The sequence below is a fragment of the Brachionichthys hirsutus genome, chromosome 20, assembly GCF_040956055.1.
Source record: "Brachionichthys hirsutus isolate HB-005 chromosome 20, CSIRO-AGI_Bhir_v1, whole genome shotgun sequence".
Taxonomy (NCBI): domain Eukaryota; kingdom Metazoa; phylum Chordata; class Actinopteri; order Lophiiformes; family Brachionichthyidae; genus Brachionichthys; species Brachionichthys hirsutus.
This window is the reverse complement of record NC_090916.1, coordinates 9,525,688-9,541,126: the sequence shown is the minus strand read 5'-3', so window position 1 is coordinate 9,541,126 and position 15,439 is coordinate 9,525,688. Positions and strand designations below refer to the sequence as shown.

Genomic DNA, 15,439 nt, shown 5'->3' with positions numbered 1-15,439 from the left:
CCAGGAGTGTAAAACGACGGAGTCCGGTTCGGCGGTTAAAATCCAGATGTTTAGCTTCAGTCTTATTTTTCTGTTGGAATCCGTTGTATTATTCTTTCAGACATATTTACGGAAAATATTAATACAAACTGTTGTTTCAATTATACTGATCATTGAAAATACATCCTATTTAGTGCCGGTTTGTTTTTTTCCTGTGGCGCTTGGCAATTACGTCATCAACGTCGGACAGGGGGGAGGTTTTTTCTTTTCTTCGTTTCATTAACGTGAACATTCGGAGACGTTAACTTATATTTCAATTACATTAATGAATGAATTGTTCTGACGTCGCTACTGTATGACAAAATAAAACTGCTTTTATTTAACATTTGTAACTCGAGTCTCCCCCGTAGACTCGCTGAATGGTTTCAACCGTCGACGCCGGATGACGTCATTCTCGGGCGGGTGTTCTTTTTTTTCTTTCCGCGTGCGACGTTTCTGACCGGAAGGTTCCCCAGAGCAGACCCGTTTCTACGTCAAACTAGCATTTCCGACTTTGCGGCACCGGAGACAGCGTGTCCCCGGCAGGGACAGGGACAGGGACAGGGACATGGACACGGACCGGCACCCGCTGGAGCTCGAGCCGAGGATCGCTGCAGCCCTGAGGAGAGGTGAGCCAACGGGGTGATGGCGTGACGTGACGGTAGAGGAGCGACCGGAAGCTGATTGACTGGACTCTCCTCCCCTTCCGGTGGTTCGATCCTGCAGCGAAGCTGAAGTCTGTCAGGGACGTGTTTGGCCTTTCTGGTCTGGAGCTGCAGACGCTCACCGGTCTGTCCTGCCCAGACGTCCAGGAGCTGCTCGCCGCCGCCGCCGCCGCCTGCAGGCGACGCCCTCCGGTCCCAGGTGGGCTCCGTAACCATGGCGCCCGCTCGGTGTTCCTCCCAGCGTGTGTTCATCTCGCCGCTTGTGTTTGCAGCCCTTCTCCTCCATCGCGGGGAATGTCCCGGGCTGGAGACCGGCCTCAGACTCGCTGTCGGTTGTCCCGTCCTGGACGAGCTGCTGAGGGGGGGTCTTCTCCTGGGGGGGGTCACGGAGCTGTCGGGAGAGAGCGGCGCAGGCAAGACGCAGTTGGCGCTGCAGCTCTGTCTCTCGGTGCAGTACCCGCCGCAGCATGGAGGACTGAACGCGGGTCGGTCCAGCAGTCCCTGAGGACGCTGCTCAGGCTGTTGGACGTCCTGTCCTGTAACGGCGCGTCTCTCTGCAGGAGCCGTGTACGTCTGCACCGAGGACACGTTTCCCATTAAGCGGCTGCAGCAGCTGATCGGGGATCAGCCCCGTCTGCGCTCTGACGTTGCGCCGTCGCTGATCGGCAGCCTCCAGTTCAGCGACCATGTTTACGTAGAACACGCCGCTGACCTGGTGAGGGCGCTGTTCTGACCACGGGTCCGGGATGGAGGTGGGCCTGAAGGTCTGACAGCTTTTCTTGCACCTGCAGGCCTCCCTACAGGTGTGTCTCTCCCGCCGGGTCCCCCTCCTGTTGGCTCGAGGGCTGGTGCGCCTCCTGGTGGTCGACTCGGTGGCGGCTCTGTTCAGAGCCGAATTCCAAGCTGATGATTGGCTTGAGAGAAACAAACAGATGCTGAACTTCTCCTCCACCCTGCATCACCTGAGCCAGGAGTTCACCGTACCTGTCCTCTGCATCAACCAGGTAACACACACACCTGTCCCCTGTATGAACACACACACCTGTCCTCTGTATGAACACACACACCTGTCCTCTGCATCAACACACACACCTGTCCTCTGTATGAACACACACACCTGTCCCCTGTATGAACACACACACCTGTCCTCTGTCGCCACCAGGTAACACAGACACCTGTCCCCCGGCAGCAGGGCGGAGCCTCTGCATTGTGACGCGTTTAGCCGTTAGCCGTTAGCAGTTATTTCACCGCGTTTCTCTCTGAATCCTGTTTTTTAGGTGACGGACGTGTTCAACAGCTCAGACGACCGTTTGGGGTGAGAATAATTCCTGTTTAGACTGTTTACAAAAGTTGTTTATTTCGTCTTGATGGAACTTCGGATTCATCTCGTGCTAGAAAAAGAGCAGCTGGCAGATCTGAACAACTTATTTAAAAGTGAAAAAGATTTCAAGTTGTGCTAAAATAAATGTGTTTTTTTTATTTCCAGCCCTCTCTCTTCCGCTGTGTCACCTGCGCTGGGGTTAGCGTGGGCCAATCAGGTGACGGTGCGGCTGATGATGCATCGTCTCCCGCAGACGGTCACCCGCGGTGACCAGAGCAGCGCCCTCCGCAGGTTGGAGGTGGTGTTTGCTCCCCATTTGGCTCGGGACGGGTGTAACGTCGCCGTCTGGAGGGAGGGGGTCCGAGGAGTCACAGACTCTGGGGCGTAAACGACACGCAAGCACGCCCATGAATATATATACATGTATATATTTATACACACATGTATATAATAGGCTGCGTTGGAACCGAAACAGGTAAAAGTGTACAGACTCAAGTTTTCATGGTTAATAAATTAATCATTCCTTTTTCATGTCATTTTGATTGATTCTAATTTAAATTGTTGTTTTCTGCTGCTCTGCGATCAATAGTTTCTATTTTTACATGGTAAATTGTGTATTTAAAGCTCCTCTTATATTTGCGTGGGCAGCAGCAGCGCGTCTGCAGCCATTGACGCCCTGACGGGCCGCGACTGCGCATGCGCAGCTTTATTCCTGTCACCCACAAACCCGTTTCAAAATAAGAGCGTGGAATTAAATCAGGTGTTGGGTGTCGGTGAATTTGATTTAACAATGTGAAATAATTTTAAAGCCTGGGCGGTTTAATATCAAATGCTTCTAATTATTTTTACTCGTCTCTTTTTATCGTGCCATCTGATCTGGTTTTATGTGCTCAGCTAACCTTTAATCACTAATCATTGATGACGTCATTGTGTGTACGTCATCAGTGAATCAGTGTAAAAAAGTAGGAGTGAAGTAATTTAATTACTACTGTCTTCATTAGTTTGAACAACCAGAACTCCAAATGCAAACTTCAGCTGCAGGTATGTTGATTTTATTCCAGGACAATGAGACAATAGTTTAAAACTGAAACTCTCCACAGTCTGAAACTTCCCAGTCGTTCTCGGGTCTTTCGTTGCAAGTCGGCGCCTCTTCCAGCCTCCTCAGGACGTCGACGCCCTCGACCACTCGGCTAGAACGGGACACGAAGACGTCAGTGCTGCTGAGACTAAGAACAGGGGACATTGTCTCAAGCCGAGTTGGGGATAAAGACCCAAAGGCGACGTAGGTCCTGTCCATCCAGGGCGTGGGCTGCAGGGTGATGTAGAACTGGGACCCGTTGCTGTGGGGGCCCTTATTAGCCATTCCCAGGACGCCCCGTTTGGCGTGGGGCACGGCGAAGCTCTCGTCTACGGAAGCACGGCGAACGCTTTAGCAACCAATCTGCTCGTTCAGAGACATCTTGTAGCGACGCTGTTCACCTTCAAAGGTCGGCCCGTAGACCGCCTCGCCGCCATCGCCTTTCCTTTCTGGAGTAATGTCTAGAGTCAGAGGACGCAGAGGTCACGTGGGGGGGGGGGTGCTGCGCCCGTAGGCTGGCCGGGACGTACCTCCGCCTTGCAGCCAGCCGTTGGGAACCACGCGGTGGAACAAGGAGCCCTTGTAACAGAGCGGGACGCCGCTGGGGGACAGCCCCCCCTCTCCTGTGCACAGGGCCCGGAAGTTGTCCGACGTCCTGGGACAGACGTCTGAGAACAGCTGAGCAGAGGGAGAGCGACGGCTCGGGCTCGGAGGAACCGGTCTGCGTGTTTCTGTCGGGTTCGTTTTCTCACCTCGAACAACAACCTCCCTGCTGCTTCCCCGGCCGCCTCCACGTCCATGAAGACGAACGCGTGCTGCGATGGGGGACAGCGGCGTGTTAGGGGACGCTACGGCCTACTCACCGGATCCGTTTCAGCGACTTGCCCCGGTCGCCTGGAGGTGTCGGGCGTAGCCGCCCTCGGCGAGCGCCTGGTAGAAAGCCCGAGGTCGCGTGAAGGTCAAGCTCCAGCGAGTCTGGGCCCACCGACAGAGGGCTTCGTCGTCGCCGAGGAGGAGGCCGTTCAGGAAACACATCGGGCTGCTGGGGCGTCGCCACGCTCCGCCCTGCAGCTCCTAACATCCAATGAGGTTTGACTTTGCGTGGAATGAAATCTATTTCATGTGAATGAATGCCGAACGGCGTTATTTCAGATCTGATATTCTGGGGGGGGGGGCTCTGATCGCGCTCCAGCTAATCATTAATACCGATAAGACCACGTTGGACGTCCCCCAGTCTTCACTTGTAGAAATAAAAGCACTAATATTGTCCGTATCTCACCCTTTTCTTGTCGCACAGGTATTCGTTCCACTCGAGTTCGAGCAGCGGTTTGATTTGTGGATCCACAAACGCCTCAGGAAACTTCCGTTTGAGTTCCTGTCACGCAAATGAAGATTCTGTTACCTAGGTGACGGTAGATCTCTCTGAACACAGAGAACCGACAGGAAGTAGAATCACAATGAAACGACGGGTTACCTCGGCAACGGTCTTGGCAACATGAAAGTTGGTGTCTTTAACTAAACCTACGATGTCGAGGCGCAGTTTTGCGTCCATCGCTGGAAAGAAACCTCCCAGAACGGCAGCCTCGTAACTATAGCAACCTGTGTTTAATGGCGCTTTCATATGACGTCAGATTACCCTAGCCGGCTTTTGATTTTTCAGCATGTATTCGCGAGTTTAAATTCAGTTGAAACGTTTATGTCACCATAGCACAGGAATATTTGACCTGCGTAGTCGGCTGTAATCTATTTCTCTCCATCTATAATAATAATAATAATAATATCGACAATATTATATTTTTTATTTGATATTTACTCAAAAGCGTCGCGTGTCTAACGACAGCAGCCTTGTATCCGTGGCAACACGTACTGGCTGGCGGAACAAACTATAATATAATATCACTGTAATATCTGTATCACCTACAAAGTAATAGAATGTATGAAATGTTGTTGCATATTACCCCCTGATAATTGTTATGTAGTCGTTATACGCGCTTTGTATACTGTTATTCGTTTTGAAATAAAACTTTATTAAAAAAAGAAAACAAATATGTACTGGCTGGCGCCTTAATATGACGTAGTAGGTTGAAAATGTCCGGCGCCGATCGTCTCCTTTCTTCCCGCCTTGTTCATTTGATAAGTATTAGACGTAGCTCTCTGGCTTACATTTAGAACTATAATATTTTAATGGTTTAATAAATTTAATATGAACATTTACGTCGTTTCCTGTTCGATGCTGTTACTCTGTACGGGAAGCTCAAGCTAACGGGGACGCAGCCGAACGGCGCCGCGGTTTGAAAGCTCGCAGCGGGAATTCCGCGTCGTTCCGCGTCGTTCCGCGGCGTCGAAACGTTCGCCCTGCGCGAAATTCCGTCCGAACGCGTTTTGCGGTCGTCATGGGGGTCCACGCCCTGTGGTCCATTATCGAACCGGCTCGCGAGTCGGTCCCGCTCTTCGCTTTGAGCGGACAGACGCTGGCGGTGGACCTGAGTCTGTGGGTGTGCGAGGCCCAGCACGTCCAGGCCATGATGGGGAGGGTCGCCAAGCCCCACCTGAGGTGACGTCACGCACGAAGCCGCTGCTCGGGACGCGGGCGTCGCTTCTGATGACGCTGCGTCCTGTGCAGGAACCTGTTTTTCAGGGTGTCGTCCCTGACGCGGATGGGAGTGAAGCTCGTGTTCGTGATGGAAGGAGACGCGCCGAGGCTGAAGGCAGAAACCATGAAGAAGAGGACAGCCGCCAGATACGGGGGGTGCGCGAAGGGCCCCGCTCCAACGGGCACCAGCAGGGGGCGCTTCAAGGCCGTCCTGAGGGAGGTCCGTGTCCCTGTCTGTCCCTTCTGCTGGGCCTCATGGCTTTCTGTCTGATTCTAAAAGTCTTGTCCTCGCCGTCCTCGTTGTCCTCGTCCCTGCTCTCCTGCAGTGCGCAGACATGCTGGACTGCCTGGGCGTCCCCTGGGTGACCGCCGCTGGGGAGGCCGAGGCCTTGTGCGCCTACCTGGACGCCCACGGCCTGGTGGACGGCTGCATCACCGACGACGGAGACGCCTTTCTGTACGGCGCCCGGACCGTGTACCGGAACCTCAACCTGAGCAGTAAAGTACGTCTGCGTCCCGCCGGCGCCGGCCGTAGACGCCGTCACTTCCCCGTAGCTGTCTTCTGTTGTCCCCCCCCAGGACCCCCAGGTGGACTGTTACAGGATGTCCAGGGTCCAGACGGAGCTGCACCTCTGCAGGGACGACCTGGTGGGACTGGCCATCCTCCTCGGCTGCGATTACATTCCTAAGGTAGAGCGACGTCCCTGCGTGAGGACATTACAGTCCCCGCACGGCGCGTCCCTGCGTGAGGACATTACAGTCCCCGCACGGCGCGTCTCTGCGTGAGGACATTACAGTCTCCGCAGGGCGTGTCTCTGCGTGGGAACATTACAGTCTCCGCACGCCGCGTCTCTGCGTGAGGACATTACAGTCCCCGCGCGCCGCGTCTCTGCGTGAGGACATTACAGTCTCCGCAGGGTGTGTCTCTGCGTGAGGACATTACAGTCTCCGCACGCCGCGTCTCTGCGTGAGGACATTACAGTCCCCGCAGGGCGCGTCTCTGCGTGAGGACATTACAGTCTCCGCAGGGTGTGTCTCTGCGTGAGGACATTACAGTCCCCGCAGGGCGCGTCTCTGCGTGAGGACATTACAGTCTCCGCAGGGCGCGTCTCTGCGTGAGGACATTACAGTCCCCGCGCGCCGCGTCTCTGCGTGAGGACATTACAGTCCCCGCACGCCGCCGCTAACCGCATCGTGCTTCCATCAGGGCGTGCCGGGCGTCGGTAGAGAGCAGGCGCTGAAGCTCGTCCAGATGCTGAATGGACAAACGCTTCTGCAGAGGTAGGACGCCCGCCGTCCCCGCCGTCTCCTTCTGTAACGGCACCGGTGGGTGAGGGGGCGGGGTCGGGATCATGACGTCACGCCCCAACAACGGCGGCCGCAGGTCAAGAGTGTGAAAAAAGGGCTTTCGATCCCCTCAGGTTCAGCCAGTGGGGGGCGGAGCTTAGGGGCGTGTCTGAGGGGGCGGTGCAGAAGGTCGCTCACTGCCAGCTGTGTCGACATCCTGGTGAGTTGTGCCCCGCTCTGACCTTTGACCCCTGACCCGGATAGCTGAAGTGTTTGTTCTCTGACCTTCTCAGGCTCGGCGAAGGCTCACGAGCGCGGCGGCTGCTTCCTGTGTGACAGCGAGCGTTCCTGCCAGCCGCGGGACTTCGACTCCCGGTGCCCGTGCGACTGGCACCGCCTCCGCCACGCCCGCCAGGCCTCCGCCTACGAGGCCAATATCAGGAAGTAGGTGCCCGGCGGGAAGACGCCGCCGACGAGGCGCCGCCGTTAATAACTCGTTCGTTGCTCCCGTCTTTCACCCAGGAAGACGCTGGCGACTCGGCAGTTCCCCTTCACCGAGGTGCCGCTTCATCTGCTCCGCGTTTCAGAGTCGAAGAAGAAGAAGAAGAAGCCCCTCCCCCGACTTTCATCTGGGTCTTTGTGTTTGTTTACAGATCATCGGAGAGTTCCTGGTCTTCAAGGACAAACCCGTGTCCCATTTCAGGAGGAGACGGCCGGACATGCTGTCCATGCAGGTGAGAGTGGGCGTGGCGGCGGCGGCGGCGTCCCGTCTGAAACGGTTGTCCCGCAGAGCTTCGCCTTTGAGAGGATGGCGTGGCCGGAGCACTACACCAGCGAGAAGGTTCTCGTCTTGATGACCTACACGCAGCTCATGGACCGGGGACACGGCAGAGGGACGTCCTCCCAGATCCGGCCGCTCAGGTAGCCGGACGCATTCCATTTCAGTCCAGTCCCGCACAGATTCGTCCTGAAGCAGCGAACCGTCCTCTCGTCCCTCGTCCCTCGTCCCTCGTCCCTCATCCCTCGTCTCTCGTCTCTCGTCCCTCAGGATACTGAAACCGCGGGTGAGGAACGCCGTGGCGTGCTTTGAAGTCGTCTGGAGCGCCCCGGGTGAGTTTGTGATGGATTGGGTTTTCCCGCCTGCAGAGGGCAGTAGCAGCGCTAGAACGCCGCCCCCCCCCCCCCCGGCTGAGTGACGGCACGCCTGGTCGTGACTGGCTGTGAGCTCAGAGGTGACAGATCAGCCGCTCGGTGCCGAAGCAGCTTCCTCGCTAACGAGGAGACAAAGACGTTCCAAAAGATCAAGTCTTTCCTGTTTCCATGGAAACTGTTTGGACATTTCATAGAAAGCGATTCGTCTAAACGTCACGCTTCCCGTCCTCCTGGTCTGAGACGCTCAGACGCTGGACGGCGGCTCTGATCCTGTCCTCGTCTTCCTGCAGAACATTTCGTGTTTCCTGACGACCTCCCCGCGGAGGAGCAGCAGGAGGTGAGGACGGTGGAGGAGGAGTCTCTCTTCCGTCTGGCCTACCCGGAGGTGGTGGAGCGCTACCTGCAGGACAAGAGGAGTGAGACGCTGGGCGGGGCGGGGCTGCGTGTCCTGCGTCCTGTGTTACATGTATGTGGTCCAGCTGTGACTCCGCTTCAGGAGAACGTCTCCCTCGTCTTCACAGAGAGGAAGCCGAAGCGGAACCAGGAGACGCCGTCCGGTCCGGACTCCGGTGGGATTTCGGACCTCTTGGCTCGGATGAGTCTCGCCGGGCCTGAACCGCTGCTCCGCCCCGTCTCAGACCCGGGGGACCCATCCGGTTGCCCGGATACGACTCTGTCCCGGACGGCGCCGGAGGCGTCCCCTTCTGTCTCCCCCATGATGGAGGCGCTGCACCTGAGCGACGTTGACTGGGACGCTTCGTCCTTCACGTCTTCTCCAAACCAGAGCAAAGAAACGGAGGACAAAACCGAGGGACACCCGTGTGTCCGAGCGGCCGTTTCGTCCCCAGCGGTGCGCCGCTCCGACCCCGCTCAAAGCCGACCCCGCCCACCGCGGCCCATGAGGAGCGTGTGCCAGGGTGGGGGCTCGTCCAGCGAGGACAGCGGCGCAGAGGACCAGCAGTTTGGACCGCAAAGAAAGCCCAAGATCAGGACCCGGAACAAGAACAGGTCCAGCTCCCCCTCAAGGTCCCCCCCGAGACCTGAAACGACTCGTCGGGCCAGATCAACTAGAACCCACGGGGACGTCTCAGCGGCCGCCGGGTGGGACGGGCCGTTCCTCCAGACCCCAGCGTCCCCCGTCTCGTCGTCGGACGGGGACGGGGACGGGTCGGCGAGCTGCAGCGAGAGTCCTCTGCCGCTGGCGGAGAGGCTGAGACTGAAGACGCTGAGAGCAGCAGAGTGACGGCAGGAGGACGGACGGGACGCCATCGGGGTCACATTAAAGGGACAGACGCTGATAGAAGGGGGACGTTTCTGCAGCGTCTCTTGCTTTCTCTCCACATTCCATGAACAGCTTTTCAGGTTTCCTCTAATCGACGGAAGAACCTGGACTCGGATGTCCCCGAACAAACGTCCTCCTATTGTCTTATTGTGAAATCTACCGTTCCTTTAAAGTGCCCCCCCCCCCCACACACACACACTTTAATACACATTTAATTGAAATCCTTGCTGCTTAAATACTTTTCAGTAACTGCAGCAGATGTTTCTGTGTTTTATTGTAGAATCGTTAAACTGAAAGGAAGGATTTTAGCATCGCATAAAAGTGTTTGTTTTGTTGCTCTGATCCCAGATCAGAGACGGTGCTGCAGCTGGGGGGGGGGGGGGGGGGGGCAGGAGACTTTACAACCCACCAGTGTGGCTCCCCCTTGATCAGGAGTGAGGCCTTAAACACCTCCTGCAGACATGAAACGTCTGGCAGGAGGTTGGTGGCAGCTGCATCCTCCGCCGGAGCAACAGCCCGTCCCCGTCCCTGTCCCCGTCCCCGTCCCCGTCCCCGTCCCCGTCCCCCTGAAACTTCCTCTCTCAGGACTTGGGATGGACTTTTAATTTGTGACCTGTTCAGTTTGTAGAACTTTATTTCTCACTTCTTGTCCAGATGAGTCTCATCCAGAGAGGTGAGAAGATCTCGGGTGAAGCGGCGTCGAACCGGCAACCGTCGCCGTTGTTTATCTTTGGGTCGCATTATCCTCCGTTGAGCCTGATTCACACCTCCCTGCCAACAAACGACGTCCTTCGGGAAGGTCGCGTTTTGGCGCTGGAGCTTTTCTTTGAACTTTCTCTTTCTTCTGAGCTGTGAACCCATAAACCTCCGGAGATCTGCTCCGATATAAACCCGCTCGCGGACGCGCCCCCCCCCGACATTCAGCCTCTGATGCCGCCGTCGCTGCGTGGACGTCGGAGGGACGTCTTCAACATGAGCGTGGACGTCGTTGCAGCCAGCATGCTGATGGACTGGGGCGCCCTGGGGGGGGGCTCCCCGCAGTCCGCCTCGCCGGACTCCTCCGCGTGCTCCTCGCCGGAGACGTGCTGCTCTGAGCCCCGGGGGGGCGAGCATTTCTCCCTGGGCTTCGCGGGGCGCAGGTCCGCTCCGAAGCCCAGGATGTCCGTCAAAAGACGCATGAAGGCCAGCGAGAGGGAGAAGCTGCGGATGCGGAGCCTGGCGGAGGCGCTGCACCAGCTCCGGGACTACCTGCCGCCGGACTACAGCCAGAGAGGACAACCTCTGACCAAGATCCAGACCCTCAAACGCACCATCGAGTACATCAACGAGCTCTCGGACATCCTGAGCCGCGCGTAACGGACCGGACCGGCATGGACCGCTTTTACGCATGTGGCTGACGCGCTTGGACGTTACTGCTGCATCTGTCGACAGCAGCCCGGACCCCTCTGTCCCGGCCCTGTTCCTGATGTAAATGTTACTAATTGGCCGTTTCTGTTTTAATTATTTCTGTATACCTCTTTGTTTTCATGATATATTTTAGGTTTGGTTGTGACGAAGCTGTTTGATCTGAATAATTAGTCGTTTAGGTTTTTTTTGGGGGGGGTTCTGATTGGATGACTGATCCACGTCTTCGCTCATCAGCGGGTCTCATAGTTTACCAGATTCAGGTTTTGTCTTTAAACATGTTTCGAATCTAAATGTGACAAATAAATTAGTTTATGTTGAATTTGTGGCCCAGTTCCTTCCAGAACCGGATTAAAATGTTCGTCAGACGCTTTATCCAATCAGGATTCCAAAGTACCTCACGCTGAGCAATAATCAGCCAATCACACGCCAGTGTTTAAACCAGGTGGGCGTGTCTTCCGTCTCATGGTGTGAAAAACAAACGCCCCCTCTCTTAGATTTTCATTCAGGCTGGAAGCTAGCAAACATGCTAACAGACTAGCGTGATGCTAATGTACTATCGACCCGTTTCAAGAGGAAAGCTAATATTAACCGTTATCGTGTGCAACCCGGAAGTGGCTGTTTGATTTATCCGAATATTGTGTAAAGTAAAAAGGAATTAAAATGAACAGTGCAATGAAACTCTATTTATAGACAGCTAATAGCTTTTATGAATGAAAGCAAACTCCGTATCTAGAACACGAAAGGATAAGAAACGGCTCTTTGCTGTGTTTAAGTGTAATGATAAGAGCTTTATTCACCGAGTGACGCAACAATTGTGACGTAATCGTGGAGAAAGAGCAACACCTAAAACAATTCGATCAGCGTCTCCTTTTTTTTGTTGATCTGTCCAACCTGCGACCTCTGAATGTCCCCGGTGAGACGGACGTGATCGCGAAGACGCTTCCGGACCGGGAAGGAGACGCGACGCAGAAGGAAGCTGTTAGCTCTCCACGCTAACTCAAAGCCCGCTCAGGTGCGTCCTTGAGCTGCTCTCATGAAGCTACGCGTAACAGGTGATTCGTTTCCACCCCGTGATTGGCCGGCTCCTTCACCAGCGGAGTGACGTCCCTCCTCAGGTGGAGGTGAGTCGAATGAGTTCATGAGGAAGACTTGTTGTTCAGTTCACTTCTTTTTTTTTGCCTTGAAGAATCAATAAATCCTCGGAATGAAGGCGTGTGCTGGTCTCGTTTCAAACATCGTACACCGACATGTTTACTAAAGACGGAGCGGGATCACCGACGAAAGCCTCGGCCAACTCCTGTTCAAGAAATCAATTTGAGCTGCACGCCGTCGCCGTTTGAGGCTCCAGGGTCGAATCCCGATTCTCAATAACACGCAGGTGAGAGTCGCCACGGAATAAAGGCTTTAATGAGAAACACGAACAAAGGAACGATCCAATCAGCTGCTCAGCGGCCGGCCCCGAGGTCGTCCCGCATGGGCTCCAGGATGTGATCTGGAACCTTCTCCATCGTGGTCTGACAAAGGGTCGAAAAGAAAAAGGAACCCGGTGAGCCTGAGAAGGTGGGATCGCTCCGGCGTGCGGCCGCTCACCTTCTGCACCTCCATGGCGACGCCTTCGGGGAGGTTCCTCTGGACGTACTCCAGGTACGCCTGAGCGGTGCTGCCGGTGAGACGGGAGAGCTGCAAAGCGCCGGTCCATCGGCGTTAGGGAGGAACGAGTCGGGAGACGCGACCCCGAGGCCCCGTGCGGGACGGGCGGGCTCACCTGGATGCGGCGGTAGTACGTCCTCATCTCGTACTGGACCCGGTGCTTCTTGAAGATGTGAACGGACTTCAGCAGCGTGAGCCTCGCCACGTCCTTCTTGGGTTCAGAGCTGTGGCAGAAGGGAGAACGGCCTCAGTCGCCGAGGGAGACGCGCCACACGGCGGACCGCCGCTTCACTCACACGTTGCTAACGGCGACGCCCAGCTCTTTAGCCGCCGTGGTGGCGAAGAACTCGTAGCTGTCTAACACGGCCCTGCTGTGACCTTTGACCAGCAGCGACAACCTCTGGATCAGAACGTCGGGCTCGTCTGTGACGGTCACCTGTGGGACACGTTGATATTACAACCGTTGCCAGGCCGACGGCCTTCATTGAGGTAAGAACGCCGATGACTCACTGATGAAGGTGTCGCCGTGGCTGCGTGGAAACAAAACGGGTTATAGGACGCGCTGAAGGGGGGGCGGAACCTGGAGGGACAGAAAACGGGACCACATTTAGCTCAGGTGACATTATGTTTTTATTTTTAATCTCCCCCCCGCCTAAAACCAATCAGTAATCGTTCAGACCGCTCAAGCTTCGGATCAATAATACAAAGGTTAGGCTGACCCGGTTGTGTTGCACGTCCCGTGTCCCGAACGGGCGCGCACAGCTCTCGGTTCCTGTGGAGGAAATGTCATGAGAGCCATTCATGTCTTACTGGCTAGCCACCGTGTGACGTCACAGAACAAAGATTCACTCTTTAATTCTCCGAACGTAAACCGCGACATTTATTGCTGAAGTTAAAAAGGAGAAGAAGACTTATTTACCAAAGGTGAGATTCCTTTAAATATCCGAGCCAAAGAAGAGAACTCTCGTCTGATCGCCATGGGGGCGGCCATGTTTTTTAGGAGGCGGGGCAAATGTGAGCGGGATTTCTCCGTGCTGCCCCCTTGCGGGTTGGAGGGACATTACTATAACATCCACTACGAAATTAAAACATTAAAAAATAAAAGATCCACCATGCTATAGATGAAAGAAACCAAAAGCCTCATAGATTATTAAATACGCTTCGTTATTTTGCTGCATAAAATCAATATTGCTAACAGAAATATATATTTTTACATCTGACAGTGGCTGATTTTTCCACGTAGTTTTGATATTGTTTTTTTTTTTTTTTTACCATTTTCGGATCTTCGGGTTAATAACAAGTATTTGCCATCAATAACGGTTTGTATTTTGAGCCCCGGCTTGTAATGATTTATTCTCGCTACTTTCTATGGACCTGGGTCCTGTGTGGTGTGTCAGCACCGAAACGGAACCGTTTCTGTCTTGTAGATGTCCATCATAAGGCCCCGCGGTCATTTATTCCTGATTAAAACGACAACACTTTCGTTATTATTGTGAACTGCGCTATCTTAATTGGTGCGCGTCACGTTCCTGTCACGTGACACCGCTGTCGGGCCCTTCCAGTACACAGAACAGAAGCGGGCTGCAGGCGGCGGAGGAACACACCCGAGGTAAGCGCTTCACCGGCCGCTGCTGGCTGCTCGGCTTAGAGGGCGACAAGCCGGACACTATTCAGCCACGGTTCCCTTCACTACGCCGACTTGTGCTTATTTTGGAGCGCCGCTCGCTGATAATGCAAAAGCGAATTAAATAAACCAGGAAGCTAACGTGCTAGCCGGGAAGGGACTCGTGCTAGCGGCGGATGCACCGAGCCAGTCTCCGCTAATGGTGGCTCAGCTCCAGCTAGCTGCTGCTCGGTTAGCCGGTTAGCTTCGCTGGATGGTCTTCGCGGAGGAGACAACATTTGCCGCGAAGCCTAAAACGTCACTGCCGGCAGAGAGACGTTCGGAGACGGGAATAGTCCTTGAACTATTCTCTGCTGGACCAACAACAGTTTCTTCCTTTGATCCAACATCCAGGAGCTAGCTAGCAGCTAGCAGCTAGCTAGCAGCTAGCAGCTAGCTCGCGGTGATCGCTGTTCGGGTCGCAGGTTATGTTGGGTGGCAACAGGCTGCTACGTACCGTCATTTCTTTTAACTCTTATTACACTCGATATGTTCATGTTAATGTCAGATAACTAAATCTAAACCCCTGTAATGTCCTTAAACAGCTGTTATCCATCTGATTCCATTTTATTGTCAGATCATAACTATTGGCGTATTGATATTTAAACTGGCTAGTAAGCTAGTCCGCGTTATCCGGCGATGTAATTCATCTTAATTACACACGTTTTTTTAAATGTTGTCTTTGTCTGTTTATGTGTGATAATAACACATATTAATGTGTGTGTGTGTGTGTGTGTGTGTGTGTGTGTGTGTGTGTGTGCGCGCAGACATTCATGGCATCCCTGAGGCGGGCTGACGTCATGACGTTACCATGAGGAGCTGTCAGCTGATGGAGAGGAGCTCCTGCTCCTCCTCACACATGGCTGGAGTTTTATGAGGAGGACGGAAACCCACGGATGAAACGCTGAGCTGGACGGAGACGCGGGGGGGGGCTGGACGGAGACGCGCCGGGGGCTGGACGGAGACGCGGGGGGGGGGGGGCTGGACGGAGACGCGCCGGGGGCTGGACGGAGACGCGGGGGGGGGCTGGACGGAGACGCGCGGGGGGGGGGGGCTGGACGGAGACACATCGACCGGACGCTTGTGAGACATTTTGGAGAAGTGTTGATGAACGAGTGCCTTTTGCCATGCGTCCAGCATGACCCCCCTCTGACCCCTTTCATGTGTTCGATTCTCACCGATCACTTTGAACAGTATTGCACTTCAAAAGAAAAGCTCGAGTACTATGCACCGTTGTCGCCGTCCCACGTCTGACCCCAAACCAGTGACCTCAGTGGAGCAGCGGCGCTCTTAACGATACCGACGCCCCTACGGCGCCCAGAC

At 54.9% G+C, this 15,439-nt stretch overlaps 5 protein-coding genes and 1 long non-coding RNA gene across 7 annotated transcripts; 4 read left to right on the top strand and 2 right to left on the bottom strand.

Annotated features, from left to right (window-relative positions):
- The first annotated feature begins 586 nt into the window (after positions 1 to 586).
- Positions 587 to 2,490, top strand: xrcc3 (X-ray repair complementing defective repair in Chinese hamster cells 3). Its single transcript, XM_068753949.1, has 7 exons — positions 587 to 647; positions 745 to 882; positions 956 to 1,168; positions 1,244 to 1,398; positions 1,475 to 1,687; positions 1,961 to 1,998; positions 2,170 to 2,490. Exons 1-7 carry the CDS (start codon positions 587 to 589, stop codon positions 2,390 to 2,392), a joined length of 1,041 nt encoding a protein of 346 aa, XP_068610050.1. The 3' UTR covers positions 2,393 to 2,490.
- Positions 2,491 to 3,040: 550 nt separating this feature from the next.
- ppil6 (peptidylprolyl isomerase (cyclophilin)-like 6) lies at positions 3,041 to 4,703 on the bottom strand. The gene is made up of 8 exons (XM_068753654.1): positions 4,557 to 4,703; positions 4,362 to 4,457; positions 3,968 to 4,156; positions 3,835 to 3,897; positions 3,613 to 3,760; positions 3,484 to 3,543; positions 3,276 to 3,411; positions 3,041 to 3,194 (listed from the first exon to the last, which is right to left on the bottom strand). The coding sequence occupies exons 1-8, from the start codon at positions 4,701 to 4,703 to the stop codon at positions 3,083 to 3,085; spliced, it is 951 nt and encodes a 316-aa protein (XP_068609755.1). The 3' UTR covers positions 3,041 to 3,082.
- LOC137909220 (uncharacterized) lies at positions 3,801 to 5,130 on the top strand. Its single transcript, XR_011105992.1, has 2 exons — positions 3,801 to 4,171; positions 4,380 to 5,130. It is a non-coding gene; the product is annotated as an uncharacterized lncRNA (long non-coding RNA).
- Positions 5,131 to 5,475: 345 nt separating this feature from the next.
- LOC137909666 (flap endonuclease GEN homolog 1) lies at positions 5,476 to 9,542 on the top strand. Its single transcript, XM_068754127.1, has 13 exons — positions 5,476 to 5,636; positions 5,706 to 5,895; positions 6,002 to 6,178; positions 6,255 to 6,365; positions 6,883 to 6,956; positions 7,097 to 7,182; positions 7,256 to 7,406; positions 7,485 to 7,521; positions 7,616 to 7,696; positions 7,753 to 7,883; positions 8,011 to 8,072; positions 8,405 to 8,559; positions 8,638 to 9,542. The coding sequence occupies exons 1-13, from the start codon at positions 5,476 to 5,478 to the stop codon at positions 9,355 to 9,357; spliced, it is 2,136 nt and encodes a 711-aa protein (XP_068610228.1). The 3' UTR covers positions 9,358 to 9,542.
- An 826-nt stretch (positions 9,543 to 10,368) lies between these two features.
- On the top strand, positions 10,369 to 10,752 carry msgn1 (mesogenin 1). Its single transcript, XM_068754012.1, has one exon. The coding sequence runs from the start codon at positions 10,369 to 10,371 to the stop codon at positions 10,750 to 10,752; it is 384 nt and encodes a 127-aa protein (XP_068610113.1).
- A 988-nt stretch (positions 10,753 to 11,740) lies between these two features.
- Positions 11,741 to 14,654, bottom strand: mrps10 (mitochondrial ribosomal protein S10). 2 transcript variants are annotated; one of them, XM_068753931.1, is made up of 7 exons: positions 14,574 to 14,654; positions 13,173 to 13,225; positions 12,964 to 13,033; positions 12,750 to 12,889; positions 12,569 to 12,677; positions 12,394 to 12,483; positions 11,741 to 12,317 (listed from the first exon to the last, which is right to left on the bottom strand). In XM_068753931.1, exons 1-7 carry the CDS (start codon positions 14,577 to 14,579, stop codon positions 12,249 to 12,251), a joined length of 537 nt encoding a protein of 178 aa, XP_068610032.1. In that variant the 5' UTR covers positions 14,580 to 14,654; the 3' UTR covers positions 11,741 to 12,248. The 2 variants fall into 2 exon arrangements, with proteins under 2 accessions (XP_068610032.1, XP_068610031.1); XM_068753930.1 differs by lacking the exon at positions 14,574 to 14,654 and adding an exon at positions 13,373 to 13,451.
- Positions 14,655 to 15,439: the final 785 nt, after the last annotated feature.